The sequence below is a fragment of the Polyodon spathula genome, chromosome 13 (assembly GCF_017654505.1).
Source record: "Polyodon spathula isolate WHYD16114869_AA chromosome 13, ASM1765450v1, whole genome shotgun sequence".
Taxonomy (NCBI): Eukaryota; Metazoa; Chordata; class Actinopteri; order Acipenseriformes; family Polyodontidae; genus Polyodon; species Polyodon spathula.
Genome location: NC_054546.1, coordinates 169,456 through 190,096, shown reverse-complemented (window position 1 = coordinate 190,096; position 20,641 = coordinate 169,456). Strand labels below are relative to the sequence as shown.

Genomic DNA, 20,641 nt, shown 5'->3' with positions numbered 1-20,641 from the left:
CTGCTCTCCTAATAACACGGATCTCAAATCAGTGTTTGACTCGCTGCTCTCCTAATAACACGGGTCTCAAATCAGTGTTTGACTCGCTGCTCTCCAGATAAAACAGGTCTCAAATCAGTGTTTGACTCGCTGCTCTCCTAATAACACGGATCTCAAATCAGTGTTTGACTCGCTGCTCTCCAGATAAAACAGGTCTCAGATCAGTGTTTGACTCGCTGCTCTCCTAATAACACGGATCTCAAATCAGTGTTTGACTCGCTGCTCTCCTAATAACACAGATCTCAAATCAGTGTTTGACTCGCTGCTCTCCAGATAAAACAGGTCTCAAATCAGTGTTTGACTCGCTGCTTTCCTGATAACACGGATCTCAAATCAGTGTTTGACTCGCTGCTCTCCAGATAAAACAGGTCTCAGATCAGTGTTTGACTCGCTGCTCTCCTAATAACACGGATCTCAAATCAGTGTTTGACTCGCTGCTCTCCTAATAACACGGGTCTCAAATCAGTGTTTGACTCGCTGCTCTCCTAATAACACGGATCTCAAATCAGTGTTTGACTCGCTGCTCTCCTAATAACACGGGTCTCAAATCAGTGTTTGACTCGCTGCTCTCCAGATAAAACCGGTCTCAGATCAGTGTTTGACTCGCTGCTCTCCTAATAACACGGGTCTCAAATCAGTGTTTGACTCGCTGCTCTCCAGATAAAACAGGTCTCAGATCAGTGTTTGACTCGCTGCTCTCCTAATAACACGGATCTCAAATCAATGTTTGACTCGCTGCTCTCCAGATAAAACAGGTCTCAAATCAGTGTTTGACTCGTTGCTTTCCTGATAACATGGATCTCAAATCAATGTTTGACTCGCTGCTCTCCAGATAAAACCGGTCTCAGATCAGTGTTTGACTCGCTGCTCTCCTAATAACACAGATCTCAAATCAGTGTTTGACTCGCTGCTCTCCAAATAACACAGATCTCAAATCAATGTTTGACTCGCTGCTCTCCTAATAACACGGATCTCAAATCAATGTTTGACTCGCTGCTCTCCAGATAAAACAGGTCTCAGATCAGTGTTTGACTCGCTGCTCTCCTAATAACACGGATCTCAAATCAATGTTTGACTCGCTGCTCTCCAGATAAAACAGGTCTCAGATCAGTGTTTGACTCGCTGCTCTCCTAATAACACGGGTCTCAAATCAGTGTTTGACTCGCTGCTCTCCTAATAACACGGGTCTCAAATCAATGTTTGACTCGCTGCTCTCCTAATAACACGGGTCTCAAATCAGTGTTTGACTCGCTGCTCTCCTAATAACACGGATCTCAAATCAGTGTTTGACTCGCTGCTCTCCCAAAAACACGGGTCTGAGATCAGTGTTTGACTCGCTGCTCTCCTAAAAGTAAAATCAACAGAAACTGCAACAGAGCCCTTGAGTGAGGTGTGTTCCGGGTTTTGTTTTTCAGAACTCCTTACAGAAGCAATAAAAGATGCCTCTGCAATCACCCAGGAAGACTCCCTGAGAAAGGTAAGGATATTAGTATCCATCTATAGGTATTCATAACGAGCAAGGCTTCCTCATTGGCTTTTCAAGGTCACTCTGTCATGTGCTATGCAGTTAGAATTATCCAGGCAAGCTCAAAGCCAAGTAGAGGAAAACAAAACCCTAATATTGGATGAGAAGAATCCAGAACCACTGTCAGTGTTTGCTTCATAGAGACACAGGGAAGGGTATTGAAGTGGCTGCCTCTTAATATTACTGTTTATGCATGGAATCTATTCAGATGAATACAAAATTAATGTTTCTACACTAGAATTATAAAATACATATACAGACGTATATAAATTTCAAAGTTAGCATTAAAGTTAATCTGCTACAGTATAGATTTGATTTCCCCAGTAAGGCTGCCCTGTTTACATTTTATTTGTAAATGAGTAAACCTACCTGCACTAAACTGAACAGCCTTGTCAAAAAAAAGTATACTAACATTTTTTTTTTTTTTTTTTACTGTAGTACTAAAGTCTTACACAATATATATATTTTTTAAAGCATGAAAAAATGGCCTTCATATCTAAAAGCTATTTGCACACAAGAGTTTCTGTTGATTGGTACAGTGCATGATCTTAAGCATACGCCAACTTTTATCAGACCATAAGCAAATCTACACGTGACCACAGATTTTGTGATTCAAAACCAGTCTTACATGACTGACTGTACCTTCTTTCTGCTCCGTCTCATGTTCCACAAGCAAGGTAATTTACTCTCCATATTTTACAGCCCTTGAGTATTCTGAGCACAGGACAGGAATCCAAGCCCCTGAGTATTCTGAGCACAGGACAGGAATCCAAGCCCCTGAGTATTCTGAGCACAGGACAGGAATCCAAGCCCCTGAGTATTCTGAGCACAGGACAGGAATCCAAGCCCCTGAGTATTCTGAGCACAGGACAGGAATCCAAGCCCCTGAGTATTCTGAGCACAGCCCAGGAATCCAAGCCTGTGGCACAGCAGAGCTCTAATGGGGTGGGATGGGGTTAAATTCCCCTACCAGCCTGGGTTTATTGTGTTCAGGTGGCTGGGGTTGATTAGAGTAATTAACGATCAATCAGCACCCAGCCACCTGACATAAAAGGAGGCCTCAGCTGCCCATTAGGGGAGGAGGGAGCTGAGGAAGCAAGTTGGTGTTAGTGCATGCTGGGTTTTTTGGTTTGCTGTTTTGTGTTTTTTTTTGTATTTTCTGATCCAGTGAAGGCATCACCCAGCCTGAAAACCTTTATTTTTGTAAGTCTTGTTCTGTGTCTTTCTATTTGTGCTTAAATACTGTTTATTTATAATAAAAGTATTATTTTTTTGAACTGCAGTCTGTCTCTGGGCCTCTGTCCACTTGCCAGCCTGTCACACTTGGTGTCAGAGGTGGGATATAGCGCCTCCAGGAGGCTCAGAGCAATACTGCAGGGTTTTTTTTTTTTTTTTTTTTTTTTTTTGGGGGACAATTTTTTTTAATAAACAAAAATAAAAAAAAAAAAATAAAACAATGAATAAATCCCAGACGCTGAAGCATTTCCAAAATAACGACACTGCACTCCAAAACAAATCATTCCAGACGCTGAAGCATTTCTAGAATAACGACACTGCACTCCAAAACAAATCATTCCAGGTGCTGAAGCATTTCTAGAATAACGACACTGCACTCCAAAACAAATCATTCCAGGTGCTGAAGCATTTCTAGAATAACGACACTGCACTCCAAAACAAATCATTCCAGGTGCTGAAGCATTTCTAGAATAACGACACTGCACTCCAAAACAAATCATTCCAGGTGCTGAAGTATGAGGCTGGCTTCCTGGTCTGCGTTGCCATCGGGATTCTCTTCATCCTGCTCATGCCTCTGATTGGCTTCTTCTTCTGCTGCTGCCGTTGCTGTGGCAACTGTGGTGGAAGGATGTACCAAAAACAGTCCAGGAAGACAAGCTGCAAGAGGAGAGGGCTGTATTGGTCCCTGATGCTGATCACCATTGTCATACTGTGAGTATTGTGATGAAAAACATCCAGAACTTCAAAACACTTTCTGAAGGCCCTGTTTGAAACGTGGCTCTGCTTGACTTGTGGAAACGTGGCTCTGCTTGACTGCATTCATTCTCTTCATTTGATATAAATCACTGTGGTTAACGCTTTGCGTTTTATTGTTTCATGTGTTCTTTGGATTATGATTATTATGTAACTGCCTGGCTTATCAAACGCAATAAATCAAAGTGCTCACCATTCACTTGTTTGCCAAGCTATAAGAACAGTACTGATTGGGTTTGATTTTTTTACACTTGTTTCCTTGTGTGCTGAACCAGAGCGGGGAATATTTGTATGTTCATTAGCAACGAGAAGTTTACAAAAGCCATCAACAACAGCCCTGAACTCCTCAACGACACACTGGACAACATGAAGACTTTCCTGAGCGAGATACCCCAGGTACGTACTGCACACTGCTGGGAACTGATGAGAGAGGCTCACTGCGTCATGTACGGGGTGTGAGATACACTGATGAGAGAGGCTCACTGCATCATGTACAGGGTGTGAGATACACTGATGAGAGAGGCTCACTGCGTCATGTACAGGGTGTGAGATACACTGATGAGAGAGGCTCACTGCATCATGTACAGGGTGTGAGATACACTAGTGAGAGAGGCTCACTGCATCATGTACAGGGTGTGAGATACACTGAAGAGAGAGGCTCACTGCATCATGTACAGGGTGTGAGATACACTGATGAGAGGGGCTTGCTGCGTCATGTACAGGGTGTGAGATGCACTGAGAGGGGCTCACTGCATCATGTACAGGGTGTGAGATACACTGATGAGAGAGGCTCACTGCGTCATGTACAGGGTGTGAGATACACTAATGAGAGAGGCTAACTGCATCATGTACAGGGTGTGAGATACACTAATGAGAGAGGCTCACTGCATCATGTACAGGGTGTGAGATACACTGAAGAGAGAGGCTCACTGCATCATGTACAGGGTGTGAGATACACTGATGAGAGGGGCTTGCTGCGTCATGTACAGGGTGTGAGATGCACTGAGAGGGGCTCACTGCATCATGTACAGGGTGTGAGATACACTGAGAGGGGCTCACTGCGTCATGTACAGGGTGTGAGATACACTGAGAGGGGCTCACTGCGTCATGTACAGGGTGTGAGATACACTGAGAGGGGCTCACTGCATCATGTGCAGGGTGTGAGATACACTGATGAGAGAGGCTCACTGCATCATGTACAGGGTGTGATACACTGATGAGAGAGGCTCACTGCATCATGTACAGGGTGTGAGATACACTGAGAGAGGGGCTCACTGCATCATGTACAGGGTGTGAGATACACTGAGAGGGGCTCACTGCATCATGTACAGGGTGTGAGATACACTGAGAGGGGCTCACTGCATCATGTACAGGGTGTGAGATACACTGAGAGGGGCTCACTGCGTCATGTACAGGGTGTGAGATACACTGAGAGGGGCTCACTGCGTCATGTACAGGGTGTGAGATACACTGAGAGGGGCTCACTGCATCATGTGCAGGGTGTGAGATACACTGATGGAGAGGTACACTGCATCATGTACAGGGTGTGATACACTGATGAGAGAGGCTCACTGCATCATGTACAGGGTATGAGATACACTGAGAGGGGCTCACTGCATCATGTACAGGGTGTGATACACTGATGAGAGGGGCTCGCTGCGTTAGGTACAGGGTGTGATACACTGAGAGGGGCTCACTGCATCATGTACAGGGTGTGAGATACACTGAGAGGGGCTCACTGCATCATGTACAGTGTATGAGATATACTGAGAGGGGCTCACTGCATCATGTACAGGGTGTGATACACTGATGAGAGGAGCTCGCTGCGTTAGGTACAGGGTGTGATACACTGAGAGGGGCTCACTGCATCATGTACAGGGTGTGAGATACACTGATGAGAGGGGCTCTCCGTGTCATGTACAGGGTGTGAGATAGCCCAGGTACATGCTGGACACTGCTGGGAACTGATCAGCAGAAAAACAGTAAGTGATATACATTTAGTAAGAATTGTGATGTAGCACGTGACCTCTGTGGGATGTTAGGCAGTGTAGACTGAGGGACCTCAGAAAGCAGAGGCTCTTGGGTCATGAGGACATCATCCAAAAAAGCCAAGCAAAGCTTCTTCTCCGATTTTTAGTTCTAATCCATGTAGCTTTCCTGCAAGCTAGCGCTCTCGTGATTTAAATGCCACCATGATATTGCAGATTCTCTGAGGTTCCTCTAGAAACATGTTGACTTGGAGTCTTTGTTCAGCAGTCTGCATGAAAGATGGAAGACAGAGTGCTGATAACAGGGCGGCTGCTTTAAGGGTAACGAACTCTGGTGTTTTTATTGTACTTCCCAGCAAATCAATACCGTGGTTAAGGAGAGCTCAAAGCCCTTGGATGAAGTCAACCGGAGCTTGAATGGTAAGCTCGGAGTGTCCATCTGCTGCCTATGGACTGAAAATGAGATGGATGGAGAGGGACACACAAGGGTAGAGTTTAGCAGGAGGATATTGGTAGTGTTTGTGTGATGCAGAGCCAGGAGGCAGGCTAATCTAGTGATGAGTGTTAGTGTGATGCAGAGCCAGGAAGCAGGCTGATCTAATGATGAGTGTTACTGTGATGCAGACAGGCAGGCTGATCTAATGATGACAGTGTTAGTGTGATGCAGAGAGGCAGGCTGATCTAATGATGACAGTGTTAGTGTGATGCAGAGAGGCAGGCTGATCTAATGATGACAGTGTTAGTGTGATGCAGAGCCAGGAGGCAGGCTGATCTAATGATGAGTGTTACTGTGATGCAGACAGGCAGGCTGATCTAATGATGACAGTGTTAGTGTGATGCAGAGAGGCAGGCTGATCTAGTGATGAGTGTTAGTGTGATGCAGAGCCAGGAAGCAGGCTGATCTAATGATGACAGTGTTAGTGTGATGCAGAGCAGGCAGGCTGATCTAATGATGACAGTGTTACTGTGATGCAGACAGGCAGGCTGATCTAATGATGAGTGTTAGTGTGATGCAGACAGGCAGGCTGATCTAATGATGACAGTGTTAGTGTGATGCAGAGAGGCAGGCTGATCTAATGATGACAGTGTTAGTGTGATGCAGAGAGGCAGGCTGATCTAGTGATGACAGTGTTAGTGTGATGCAGAGCCAGGAGGCAGGCTGATCTAATGATGAGTGTTACTGTGATGCAGACAGGCAGGCTGATCTAATGATGACAGTGTTAGTGTGATGCAGAGGAGGCAGGCTGATCTAATGATGACAGTGTTAGTGTGATGCAGAGCCAGGCAGGCTGATCTAATGATGACAGTGTTAGTGTGATGCAGAGCCAGGAGGCAGGCTGATCTAATGATGACAGTGTTAGTGTGATGCAGAGCCAGGAGGCAGGCTGATCTAGTGATGACAGTGTTAGTGTGATGCAGAGAGGCAGGCTGATCTAGTGATGACAGTGTTAGTGTGATGCAGAGCCAGGAGGCAGGCTGATCTAGTGATGACAGTGTTAGTGTGATGCAGAGCCAGGAAGCAGGCTGATCTAATGATGACAGTGTTAGTGTGATGCAGAGCCAGGAGGCAGGCTGATCTAATGATGAGTGTTACTGTGATGCAGACAGGCAGGCTGATCTAATGATGACAGTGTTAGTGTGATGCAGAGAGGCAGGCTGATCTAATGATGACAGTGTTAGTGTGATGCAGAGCCAGGAGGCAGGCTGATCTAATGATGACAGTGTTAGTGTGATGCAGAGCCAGGAGGCAGGCTAATGATGACAGTGTTAGTGTGATGCAGACAGGCAGGCTGATCTAGTGATGACAGTGTTGGTGTGATGCAGAGAGGCAGGCTGATCTAGTGATGAGTGTTAGTGTGATGCAGAGCCAGGAAGCAGGCTGATCTAATGATGACAGTGTTAGTGTGATGCAGAGCCAGGAGGCAGGCTGATCTAGTGATGACAGTGTTGGTGTGATGCAGAGAGGCAGGCTGATTTAGTGATGAGTGTTAGTGTGATGCGCAGCCAGGAGGCAGGCTGATCTAGTGATGACAGTGTTAGTGTGATGCAGAGCCAGGAGGCAGGCTGATCTAGTGATGACAGTGTTGGTGTGATGCAGAGCCAGGAGGCAGGCTGATCTGGTAATTACTTGAAACTCAGGATTATCCAAACACAGTTATCTGAACCAAAGGACTGTTAGTCAGTTGTTTATGGGTTGGTCCTCCAGGTAGAAGTACACAGCCTGTGCTTTTTCAGGAAGTTTTTAGAGGAAATTCTTCGCAAACCTGTTGAAGACATTGGACTTGATTTATCAAAGTCTATACACAAAAATACAAGTTGCACCATGTTGTTTAAAGTAAGATGAAACTGGTTAGAAGTCAACTGAGTCACCCCTTTAGACTGCATCCTGGCTCCTCCTGAGTTGTGTCTGAAATCGCATTTTACTGTAAAGATCTTGATGAATCCAGCCGTGTGTGAAGCAAACTGGAATTCTTTCTCTATGGTGATGACCTCTGCTGTGTTTCTGCAGATATTGGCCCTTTGCTTGGGGGGCAGATCCTGCAGGCCCTGGGGGGCCCCATGTACAGCGCGCTGGACTCGCTCCTCCTCGTCAGTCAAGGTAACTGTCCCTTCAGAGTTCTACTAAGACTTTCTCAATCCAGAACCACAGCATCCTGGGGAAGGGCTGTGGAGCGCCCATGACACACAGCCTGTGTTTCTTTGAGGGCAATACAGAAGCGCTCCATAGTGTAGAGAGTGGACATGATGTATTACAAGCAATACTGAATAGAGCAGCAAACTCAGCCCTGCCGAAGCGTGGCGTTCAAATGATGATTTAACTATAGTGATTGAGTCACTGACGTGTGCACAAGCCACCCGTCTCATCTGACACTCCTGAGGAAAAGAGAAATGCAACTGCAGGGTTTGGAGATTTTTACCGTGTGGTCCTTCAAGAACAGCCAGGAGTGTTTGCTAAAGATCTCTCTTTCTTTCTTCCATTTCTAGAGGCTACCTCCATTGGAGAGGCGCTGATGAGCATGAACTCCACAACAGAGTCCTTGAAGCAAAAACAGCAAGAGATTGTGACAAACCTGACAGCCATTCAGAAACAAATAGAGCAAACACTGAAGAATCTGGATTGTACAAACTGTAGTCAAGTGTCAGGCAGTTTAAACAAACTAACTTTCCATGTGGATTTCAGTGGGGTAAGCCAAGGGCTATGAATGTGATGAGTCTGCTCACTTGTACAGGTGTAACTGTACACTAATCTCAGATATGATAGGGATCAGGAGATGCAGGTTGCGATATTTTTGCAATGTTTACACCCATTTTTCCTTTCTGTTAGATGCCTGACTTGAGTCCCCCGATGGATGCCATCAGCAAAGTGAAGGATGCTAACCTGAGTGCCATAGTAAATGAGGTAAGCCACCTATTAATACAACGTGCTGTAAATGGGACAGGACTAATTCTACCTCCTCCCAGTGGGAGGAATTGGGGTATTGCAGTATGTGAAATCAGACTGATCACAAGAGGATGTGTCAGGCAGCCCCACTCTCACACAGGAGCTATTGCATACTGTCTAACTGTATGTGTCATTTCTTCACCTGTAGGCTAACAAGACCTTAAACAGCATTCCCGAGAGAGTGAGCAATGAGACTAGAGGGGTGGTGGCAGGTAGGTTGAGTCTGAAGGCTTTGTTTCTGGATTCGTTACTCCAGGTTCCTGTCATTGCAATACAGTACAAATCATTGATATCGGTGATATTGCAAACCTTAGAAACAAAACACACAAATGAAGGAATACAGCGCCTGCTCTTGAATACAAACCATTGATATCGGTGACCTGAAAATCCCCCTTTCCAGATATACTAACGATCTAGCAAAGGACCCAAAAGGTTTTGGTTTTTTTTGTAATATTTTTCTTCTTTCTTGTGTGTGTCAGATGTGAAGAAACAACTCATGGTAATTGAGGAAAAAATTGGGCAAATCGCCCAAAACATTCCTTTGGACCAACTCACGGAAGTGAATAAGCAGCTGGACACCGTAATGGGCGACCTACACATGTATCTTCCAGAGGTTTCCCAAGCAGATAAGTACAGGTATGATGAACATTGTAGTGAGGCCAGAACAGTGACAAGGAGTCATCCAACTATTACCACAATGTACAATTGTGCACTAACATATATTGTGCACAAAGGTGTACACGTAGTGGTACATTGGAACTTTGCATAATAACATTGTAATGATGTGTGACCCTTCATGTAAAGTGCGACCCAATCCTGTGCAGCTGACTGTGAGCTGGGTGTCTCTCCTCCCCAGGTGGATTGCAGGGCTCATCCTGAGCTGCCTGGTCCTGCTGGTGGTTGTGTGTAACAGTCTGGGGCTCCTTTTGGGGCCCGCTGGACTCCAACCCAGCGCTGACCCCACCAAGCGATCGTGCACTGCAGACTGCGGAGGCGTTTTCTTCATGGCGTGAGCAGAGATTGTGTGGATGAATGAGTGGTGATGTGAGTGTTTGAGTGGAGTGTGTGTGGATGATGGGAGTGTTTAAAGCTGCATCCTCACTCCTGTGCTGTCTGTTGCAGGGGGGTTGGCTTCAGCTTTCTTTACTCCTGGCTGCTCATGCTGTTGGTTCTGCTGATGTTCCTGCTGGGAGGGAATGTCTACACGCTGGTCTGCAAGCCCTGGAGCAATCAGCAGCTTTTAAAGGTAATGGGTCACCATGTGAACTACAGTGTGTGATGCTGGCTATAAAATAAACCATGTTTTAAAATGTATATTTGTATTTAGGCACAAGGATTGCACAGCACTTCACGTGCAAGTAAAAAGTAATAATATGTGAGCACGGGGAATTGCACTTTATTAATTCACATGCAGTTGTACTGCGACTCCAATTGAATGATTGATTAGCAATCGAGTCTCGGTACAGCTGCATAAAAGCAACATGTTTTCACTCACTCTGGGTTGTGTGTTCGGGAGTGGAGAACGGGGGGGGAGAGAGAGAGAGAGAAGCATAATTATAAATATCAATTGTTTCTGTCTGTTTAATTATTAAATTGCGCATCAGAGCCTTCACCATTCCAAAACCTGTGCTCTGTCGTCTATTTCCTGTTTCTGGTCTGACGTCACCCACTGCAGCTGTCTTTGTGGCACAGCTCCAACACTGTCCTCTGATTGTGAAATAAACCATGCATTGTATAACAGCTCCTACACTCTCCTCTGATTGTTTATGGGATTAAGAGAAGCTTTTATTTATAACCCAGTTACACTTGCATGATCACGCTTGTGCTGCACAACCCCATTGAAATGAATATTGAAGCCTGCGCTCATGTGTTTAATTGCAGTTCATCGACACTCCAGGTGTGATCCCGGGGTTCAACCTCTCTGACATGCTCGGGGTGAACACCCCTTTGGAAATCTCTCAGATTTACAGGTAGGTGCTCTTGTGTGTGCAATACCAATAGGACTTGTATTCTTTTCTATTCAGTTTTCTTCTCTTCCTTAAGAAATGAAATGATGGTGATCGAATCAATGCTTTCAGAATAGCTGCAATGTCTTTCTAACCTGGGTGTAGTTGGACTGATTTTCCCTAGGCAGCGCTGTTCGTGTTTCCTGTGATCATGTGGTTTCTATATTTCAGTGACTGTAAGAACAATGACCCTATATGGAGCACCCTGCATCTGGAAGACTTGGTTAATCTGGATGAGCTTTTAAATATCAGTAAAGTAAGTGTCACTGTGGAGCCTCCACTGCGCTCACAGGAGCTGCTTTTAAATATCAGTAAAGTAAGTGTCACTGTGGAGCCTCCACTGCGCTCACAGGAGCTGCTTTTAAATATCAGTAAAGTAAGTGTCACTGTGGAGCCTCCACTGCGCTCACAGGAGCTGCTTTTAAATATCAGTAAAGTAAGTGTCACTGTGGAGCCTCCACTGCGCTCACAGGAGCTGCTTTTAAATATCAGTAAAGTAAGTGTCACTGTGGAGCCTCCACTGCGCTCACAGGAGCTGCTTTTAAATATCAGTAAAGTAAGTGTCACTGTGGAGCCTCCACTGCGCTCACAGGAGCTGCTTTTAAATATCAGTAAAGTAAGTGCCACTGTGGAGCCTCCACTGCGCTCACAGGAGCTGCTTTTAAATATCAGTAAAGTAAGTGTCACTGTGGAGCCTCCACTGTGCTCACAGGAGCTGCTTTTCCTTCAGTCTCCCTGCTGATCTGTGGATTTACCTCCGCAGTACACAGGAGACATCCAAGCAGCCTTCGACAAGACCAGCATCCATCCTCCTGAGATCAGCTTGCTGAACAACGACTCGCTCAGCCTGCTGCAGGACTTCGCCTCCTCTGGAATTTATGGGATCAACTTCACTGCCATCGAGCAGCAGGTGACTTTTACTGATCAGAGAAATAGAAAAGGAACTCTGAAGCCAGGTCGAGGAGCATCGACAGAGAAAGATGATCGAGGGTTACACCAGACTCTTAATCCCAAACCTGTAGGAGCTCCCCATAGTAAAAGCACAGCAAAGTGCAGTGAAGCACAGTGAAAGCAAGGTAACACATAGGGAAGCATTGTAAAGCACAGAGAGGTCTGGTAAAGCATAGGGAAGCATTGTAAAGTGCAGATAGGTCTGGGAAGCATTGTAAAGCACAGAGAGGTCTTGTAAAACATAAGGAACCTTTGTAAGGCATAGAGAGGTCTGGTAAAGCATAGGAGAGCATTGTAAAGGAGAGGTATGGTAAAGCATAGGGAAGCATTGTAAAGCATAGAGAGGTACACTATGATAAAGCTCTTGTATAACCAGGAGTATTCAAGCCTGCCGAGATGTTTGAAGGGAAGGTGGTTGATCAAAGCTTCTTTCTGGTGGCAGAGGCTAATATAAAAGCCTGCTCTTAAGGGATGATTGGTCCTATTATCTCATTGCTTTATGTTTACTTCTTTTCTTCTTGCAGGCAAACCAGAATTTGACCACTCCATACATCGACTCCTTTGCAAATAGTTTGGATCAACTTGCAATGAGCGTGAGTTCAAGACAGCCACTTGAAAGTGCTTTATGAAGCTCTGCCATCTGCATGAGCCCTGGATACGGGTGTGCAGATAAACTGTGGTATTGTAACACTCTGGATACCGGCAATAGACAAAAAGAGGATATTGGGGCAAAACTGATCTTCCCATTTAAAGTGTTAAAATGTGTGAAAACCCTTTACTCATGGAATTTCAACTGAGGAACATGGTGCCTCCTAATGGACAAACATGGGCATTGCTGTTATTCGTTACTCTTAAGTTTAAAAATGTGTGTTTTTTTTTTTGTTTTGTTTTTTTAAACTGTTCAAAAAAACATTTCAAAGTTCAGAAAGTGTTGGTATTTTTTAAATATCAAAATATTTACATGATATCATTGGAGCCAGCACTAGCTGTGCTGCCACATTCCGGTTCACAAGTGAACGAAGCAGTGTGGCAGCAGTGTGGTCATTTCTTATAACGAGGTCGAATTATATACATTCAGAGGAAAAGGGGGACTGAGTATCTGTAAACACAGCTTCAAACAAGTAGAAAACAAATGAACCCAAATCACATTAATCCTGTTTCTTTGTCCAATCAGCAAAATCAAGTTATAAAGGGAGAACTCATGGCAGAGGCAGCAGACCTGAGAAATCTCAGCAGACGTATTCCAAAGGAACTCCAGCCACAAGTGGTGAGTTTCATAACCACGAATCTGCAAGCCTCAGTACCACAGTGGAAAAGTCCCTGCACAGGACACTGGCAGTCACCTCTGAGACCTGTTTGTAATCTTGACCTGTACAGTGGCTTGCGAAAGTATTGACCCCCCTTGGCATTTTTCCTATTTTGTTGCCTTACAACCTGGAATTAAAATTGATTTTTTGGGGGTTTGTATCATTTGATTTACACAACATGCCTACCACTTTGAAGATGCAAAATATTTTTTATTGTGAAACAAACAAGAAATAAGACAAAAAAACAGAAAACTTGAGCATGCATAAGTATTCATCCCCCCAAAGTCAATACTTTGTAGCACCACCTTTTGCAGCAATTACAGCTGCAAGTCTCTTGGTATGTATCTATAAGCTTGGCACATCTAGCCACTGGGATTTTTGTCCATTCTTCAAGGCAAAACTGCTCCAGCTCCTTCAAGTTGGATGGGTTCCGCTGGTGTACAGCAATCTTTAAGTCATACCACAGATTCTCAATTGGATTGAGGTCTGGGCTTTGACTAGGCCATTCCAAGACATTTAAATGTTTCCCCTTAAACCACTCAAGTGTTGCTTTAGCAGTATGCTTAGGGTCATTGTCCTGCTGGAAGGTGAACCTCCATCCCAGTCTCAAATCTCTGGAAGACTGAAACAGGTTTCCCTCAAGAATTTCCCTGTATTTAGCGCCATCCATCATTCCTTCAATGCTGACCAGTTTCCCAGTCCCTGCCGATGAAAAACATCCCCACAGCATGATGCTGCCACCACCATGCTTCACTGTGGGGATGGTGTTCTCGGGGTGATGAGAGGTGTTGGGTTTGTGCCAGACATAGCATTTTCCTTGATGGCCAAAAAGCTCAATTTTAGTCTCATCTGACCAGAGTACCTTCTTCCATATGTTTGGGGAGTCTCCCACATGCCTTTTGGCGAGCACCAAAAGTGTTTGCTTATTTTTTTCTTTAAGCAATGGCTTTTTTCTGGCCACTCTTCCGTAAAGCTCAGCTCTGTGGAGTGTACGGCTTAAAGTGGTCCTATGGACAGATACTCCAATCTCCGCTGTGGAGCTTTGCAGCTCCTTCAGGGTTATCTTTGGTCTCTTTGTTGCTTCTCTGATTAATGCCCTCCTTGCCTGGTCCGTGAGTTTTGGTGGGCGGCCCTCTCTTGCCAGGTTTGTTGTGGTGCCATATTCTTTCCATTTTTTAATAATGGCTTTAATGGTGCTCCGTGGGATGTTCAAAGTTTCGGATATTTTTTTATAACCCAACCCTGATCTGTACTTCTCCACAACTTTGTCCCTGACCTGTTTGGAGAGCTCCTAGGTCTTCATGGTGCCGCTTGCTTAGTGGTGCCCCTTGCTTAGTGGTGTTGCAGACTCTGGGGCCTTTCAGAACAGGTGTATATATACTGAGATCATGTGACAGATCATGTGACACTTAGATTACACACAGGTGGACTTTATTTAACTAATTATGTGACTTCTGAAGGTAATTGGTTGCACCAGATCTTATTTAGAGGCTTAATAGCAAAGGGGGTGAATACATATGCACGCACCACTTTTCCGTTATTTTTTTTTTATAATTTTTTGAAACAAGTTATTTTTTTCTTTTCACTTCACCAATTTGGACTATTTTGTGTATGTCCATTACATGAAATCCAAATAAAAATCAATTTTAATTCCAGGTTGTAAGGCAACAAAATCGGAAAAATGCCAAGGGGGGTCAATACTTTTGCAAGCCACTGTACCCCTGCAGCAGTGCACTGCACTGGATGCTTTAATCTGGTTTAACCACACTTTCACTGTGCTGTGTAGCACTTTGCAAGGCTTTCACTGTGATGTAGAACTGCAGAAGAGCAATGGCTGTCCTTGTCTACTGCAGTCCATCTTTAACTTGCCATGTTCCGTAGAACTTCATAACCAGAAGAATGCCCATTAGTCTTGCAACCACGATATAGAAAACCTTTAACATTGCGGCTTGTGTGTGTTTGAAGTCTGTTACCTGCATGTGTCTCTCTTACAGGAAACCCTGAAAAACAGTATCGAACCTCTGAAGGTCTCCACTTCCCAGATTCCAGTAAGCATTGCTGTTGCTTTGTGTAAGCTGTATAAGACATGCAGGACTAGGCTGTGCTAGACATGCAGGACTAGGCTGGAATGGCACCTGTCTATTTCAATATAATGAACAGTGTCTTTGTGATGACTGAAGGATACACTGCTGGAAATCATGAAGCATGCACAGTGCATTGGGCCAGTCTCTCTCCTCTGCCCAGCCCACAGCAGGAACACACCCCTCACTGTGTGATCATTGTCAGCATTAATGGCTTGCTCTCTGCTAAATGTATTCTTTTACTTTTCAGATCACTATAAATGCCACTCTTGCAAAGGTGGAGGAAGCACAAAAGTTCATAAACAACACTTCAGAAATTATCAAAGAGGTGAGAAGAAAGAACAGGCTGTTTGGGGCTATGTGATGTGATTTTAAACCAGGCTGTTTGAGGCTATGTGATACGAATACTTTAATTCAGCCTGGCTGATCATTTTGAATGGGAGTCTCTTTCTTTTATTAATGTGTGTTATTGCTGATCCTGGCACGTGGCACTTTGTAGGGTGTGATTCCCATGTTGAGATATTGTATTTCATTATGTTCAGCTCAGTCATTAATATACTGTTAATCTGCTGTCTTTCCATGTGAGGCCTCTCATCCATGCTTGCACTTTCAAATCTACATAATATCTTTTAAATGTGCAGCTCAGCGGTGTCTGTAAAGCACTTCCTGATCAGACACTGAAACATGAACATACCCTTCCCTGGGGGGGCTGAGGCAGGGTCTTGTGACTCTCTCCATGCTGCTCTCTTATTGGTGTGTTTCCCTCTTATTTTTTCAAGGAAAGACGATCATTCCTGAATTGTCAGATAGGATATTTTGAGACATACGTTGGCTGGGCCAATCAAACAGTAAGAGCTGCTGCTTGTTTTTTTTTTACAAATCTTTTCTAATATTGTGAATGTGAAATGAGTGGAGAGGACTGTCTGCAGACACTGCGGAACGAGTTCTGTGTAGATCGGTCTGTTTGACTTCACTTTGTAACACACTCCAGCAGTATAAGCTGCTCTCTCTGTCTAATCATATACTGTAGAGCAGAGTGCACTGCTTGCTCCCAGCTCAGAACAGTACATGAGCCCCCATTAGGGTATAACCGAGCCTGCTGCAAAAAGCCTACAGCAACCGGTGAAGGCAATATCCATAAGAAAACAATGTTCCTGCAAGGAGGCAGTGTGTTAAGTTGTATTGAGCTGCAGCAGTGTTTCTGGAGCAGCAGATGTAGCTGCAGTTGATCTGGTAGGACTCGGTGAATGAAGTGTCTCTGCACTGTTTCTCGTCCTGCAGATCACACAGAAGGTCGCTCGCTGCAAGCCTGCTGCTAACGCCATCGACGCCGTGGAGCTCATCGCCTGTGTTTACATCGTAGATTCCCTGGTCAGTTTAAAACGATGTCTTTCATCCTGGTCATCCGCTCATGTCACACCCACTGTAAAGCTGAAGGAACAATTGTGTATTTGCAGTTTGGAACTTGGTTTCAGGAGACTGCGCGGCACACCAGGGTAGACTTTGGATTTGATGCAGTAAAGTTGCCTCAAACTAGGTCTCCTGGAACCAGGTTTCAAGCTGCTGAAAAGTGTTTTTGTGTCACTCAGATTTAGAATTCCATCAAACAAGCCTTTCACTCAGTAGCCATGGTCATAGGGGTGGGGAGGGGTTACTACAGTGTCAGGGGATATCATAGAAATATAGCAACGATATTGTAAAAACCTGTTATTGTTCCCAAACAGAATTGCTACTTGCTGCCTGAACCACCAGGTGGCAGTATACTCTAATTGCACTGTAAAGCAATACAACTTGAATCTTCATTTTGTATTGAAGGAATTTCAACTCCCAGTTTCCATTATGATAGGCTCAGTCTTGCACCATTGAAACCTAGAAGCTATTTCTACTGGGAACTCTCATCTTCTTCCAGGAAACAACCATGTTCTTCACCAGCCTGTAACGTTGTAATGCAGAACAGACACTTAACAAAGACACTTGACTGTGATTAATCTGGTTAATTTCTTTATTTTACATCTCTTAGAATGCTTTCTGGTTCAGCATGGGGTGGTGTCTGATGTTCCTGCTTCCCAGCATAATCCTGTCTGTGAAACTAGCCAAATTCTACAGGAGGATGAAATATATGGACGTGTATGAGTGAGTGAGAGATGCCTTCTTCCAGACCTCTCCTATAATACATATGTGTGCACAAGACAAATAATAATTGCGTTTTAGTGACATAAAAACTGTAAATCTGTGATTTGTCGAATAGAGTAAGTAGCGGTGTTCTGAAAAATCTAGAATTCCATGTGTTGATACAACTGTTTAATACTGTACCTGTCATTTCTCTCTTCATTGTTAACACTTACACCTTTACAGTCTGTTTCAAAGCTCTTTTCAAAATGTCCACTCTAGTGCATTGATAGGGTAAGGATTATTGACCACATTATGAAGCAAGTGACATTTCAATTCAAATATATGTAAACACTTCATTCTCAAAGATGAAACAGCATTGTGGTGTTCCAGGGATGAGTAGTTTTGTTTTGATTGTTTCCAGTACAGTCTGTTGTAGACGAAGCCTCGCTTCTCTGTGTTTCAGGGACACCATTCCCATGTGCAACATTCCCAGGGCAGCGATGAAGAGCTAGAGCTGGAGCCGGGCTTGCATCCTCGTCCCTGCTCATCTCACCCAGCTTTACTGCAAACAGGCAGTCATTCTCTGTGTTAAACCAATGATTATCCCCAACAGTATAACTTGCACTAGATGTCATAATGTAGGCTATGCTGCTGTGCAAAAAAATGAAGGGTTCCATCTTCCAAGAGGAGTCCCTGAGAAAAATCCACACATTTATTCCACTTTCATTTTCCATGCAACAGCAAGGACTGTCATTAAGCTATTCAGATATTACCATGTAGAAACTCAGAGAATCTTGTAGTTTTCACCAAGTTCCATTGTTTGGTGAATCAGTTTTTTTTTTTTTCCACAGCAGCATTGCTAAGTGTCCCTTTTGTCTTTGTATCAGCCCTGTACAGTGCTGTGCAGTGTTGAAAGCCATATTCTTGTTGTCAGAGTCAATGGGATTGTTTGTCTGTGAGTGATAAAGCCCCAGAACAACCATTGTGAAGCTCTGGACACAGCAGTGAGGGACATGGCTCAGGGAATTCTACTGTACTGGTGCCTTGCTTCATACTAGGGAGCTCACTACTGCTAATATAAAATCCAACATAATGTTTTTATTCTTTTTAAATTGTTATCTTGATGTGTTGTGCTTTCTTTTGTTGAAATCGGTCATTCCTTTTTATATACATACTCCAGTGGCCAATCAAAGTGTTATACCCTCCTGGGACGCAGTGCAGCGCAGACAGAACCCACGTTCCACCCGGCCAGCAACTGTTTTCTGACATGTTTTTGCTAAGAATGTAATTCTGTGAATCTAGCACCTGATTTTTTTGTATTAATTGTAAATGCGTGTTTGCTGTTCCCTGTGTTTCATTGTAAACTGCATGTGTGTGATCTGTATTGGAATGGAAGTGCACCACTATGATGTTAGCTGCATGAGGAGATGTCCAGGTGGCCGGGTATTTTGTGTTTCATGCTGTCTGTTGCATATTTTATTATAGTAGAGCACAGAGTGTGGGTTATGTAGCACAGGTGATGTAAAATGTATAAGTGTAATTAAGCACAGAGAGTGCACCATCACTTCACATGCAGATTAGTCCATGTGCAGTCTGTGCTGAGATTCAAGTGAATGATTGATTAGCAATTGAGTCTCGGCACAGCTGTATAAAAGAATGAATGTTGCATGCACATGGGGTTGAGTGTACAGCAAGGAGGTATAACAATAGTACAAAATAACAGACAACATGAAACACAAAATCAGCACAGAGGCGGGGACACCCTGCCAATCCAGTATTCATGCACAGTGCAAACAGAAGCAGCCCATCTCTGACAGACTGCTTCGGGAATAACAGGTGCTGTGAAAGCACACGCTGACAACCTCTTGATCAGGAGTGGGAACAATTCAAATAAAATCACTGGAAACACAGCACTGTTTTTTATTATTATTATTGTTCATATACAGTATGGAAAACCCATCACACAGTGCAAAAGCACCCATAATCCCTCCACTGCTGTGAATACAACACTAGAGAAGCTAAAGCTGAAATAAGCATTCTTAAAATGGGCTCTTAGCACTGGAAAGGGTGACATACCTGTGCTGTTAGGACACATGCATGCACAGTATAGACACCCAAGCAAGGTTGAGTGTACGAATGCATAGTTTTAGTGTTAAAAATGTACAGACAGTTTGGAGCAAAGCTGTAATACTGTTACTGTTCTCCATGAAGCACAGAAATCCAGTAATTACCAGAAGCAGCTCTCACACACTGCCTCTCGTTAGCACAAGCAGCTCTCACACACACTGCCTCTCGTTAGCACAAGCAGCTCTCACACACACTGCCTCTCATTAGCACAAGCAGCTCTCACACACACTGCCTCTCATTAGCAGATGTCAGTGGGCCAATATTTTTGCTTAAGGCCGAGAACACAGGCTAAAAATAAAATAGGACCCTCTTTACGCACTGCGTGTTCTACTGTCATCGAAACACTAAAATCAGGTGAACCCAGAAGCCTGTCTTCAATGCAGGTCAATGTTGTGTGTGGTGTTTAATATCGGGGGGGGGTGAGGAGCTTTACGAGGCGTGAAAACAAACATAGAACGTTCTTGTAATTAGGGGGACCCAGTTCGTTAGTAACTCTGAGTTGCTTCCTCTTGCTTTCTGTTAATCGGAGATTACAATGGTTACAATCCTGCAGGTCAACGTTGTGGAATATCTGTTTAACTGATTGTTCAGCATACTTTACCATAAATACTAATCAGAAACTTAAAAAAGGATGCTTCCAGAACATCACTCAGGCATAATGAAGGTCTTCAAAAGAAAATGAATGAATGTGTTATCTGGTTTGTTTCCGGGACATCCCTCGCATGACCTCAGGATTGTCTCAATTGAATGGAAAAGCAGTATGAATATCTCACAACCCCTGTGAATAGCTTGCTTGCTACAAACAGCTAATGCTAATGCTAATGTAGCCTGAAACTTTGCTTCATCCTTGCAAAGTGACCCTCACTCCTCTCTCTGATCACAGGAAGATGCAAATGAACAGCAATGCTGCAGCGTAAATGCAAACAACATCCCAGCACAATCAGCACAGAGAGGAGAAACAGCAAGGCACAGAGATAAACAGACACACAGGGAGATGCGTGTGTGTGTGAGACAGCACAGGATTTCACACAAACAGCAGGGCACAGAGATAAAGAGACACACGGGGAGATCCAT

At 44.2% G+C, this 20,641-nt stretch overlaps 1 protein-coding gene across 2 annotated transcripts in view; it reads left to right on the top strand.

Moving 5' to 3' along the window:
• prom2 (prominin 2) overlaps positions 1 to 19,350 on the top strand; it is a 37,850-nt gene extending 18,500 nt beyond the window's left edge. For both annotated transcript variants that reach the window (XM_041268421.1, XM_041268422.1), the window contains 22 exons: positions 1,455 to 1,516; positions 3,306 to 3,511; positions 3,829 to 3,949; positions 5,898 to 5,961; positions 8,051 to 8,140; positions 8,527 to 8,726; positions 8,867 to 8,941; positions 9,132 to 9,195; positions 9,463 to 9,619; positions 9,840 to 9,992; positions 10,106 to 10,229; positions 10,865 to 10,953; positions 11,161 to 11,245; positions 11,753 to 11,899; positions 12,465 to 12,533; positions 13,115 to 13,207; positions 15,242 to 15,295; positions 15,579 to 15,656; positions 16,108 to 16,176; positions 16,610 to 16,699; positions 17,349 to 17,461; positions 17,904 to 19,350. In XM_041268421.1, coding sequence (XP_041124355.1) covers positions 1,455 to 1,516; positions 3,306 to 3,511; positions 3,829 to 3,949; positions 5,898 to 5,961; positions 8,051 to 8,140; positions 8,527 to 8,726; positions 8,867 to 8,941; positions 9,132 to 9,195; positions 9,463 to 9,619; positions 9,840 to 9,992; positions 10,106 to 10,229; positions 10,865 to 10,953; positions 11,161 to 11,245; positions 11,753 to 11,899; positions 12,465 to 12,533; positions 13,115 to 13,207; positions 15,242 to 15,295; positions 15,579 to 15,656; positions 16,108 to 16,176; positions 16,610 to 16,699; positions 17,349 to 17,461; positions 17,904 to 17,952 — 2,252 coding nt within the window. In that variant the 3' untranslated portion in view covers positions 17,953 to 19,350. The remainder of the gene's footprint in view (positions 1 to 1,454; positions 1,517 to 3,305; positions 3,512 to 3,828; positions 3,950 to 5,897; positions 5,962 to 8,050; positions 8,141 to 8,526; positions 8,727 to 8,866; positions 8,942 to 9,131; positions 9,196 to 9,462; positions 9,620 to 9,839; positions 9,993 to 10,105; positions 10,230 to 10,864; positions 10,954 to 11,160; positions 11,246 to 11,752; positions 11,900 to 12,464; positions 12,534 to 13,114; positions 13,208 to 15,241; positions 15,296 to 15,578; positions 15,657 to 16,107; positions 16,177 to 16,609; positions 16,700 to 17,348; positions 17,462 to 17,903) is intronic.
• Positions 19,351 to 20,641: the final 1,291 nt, after the last annotated feature.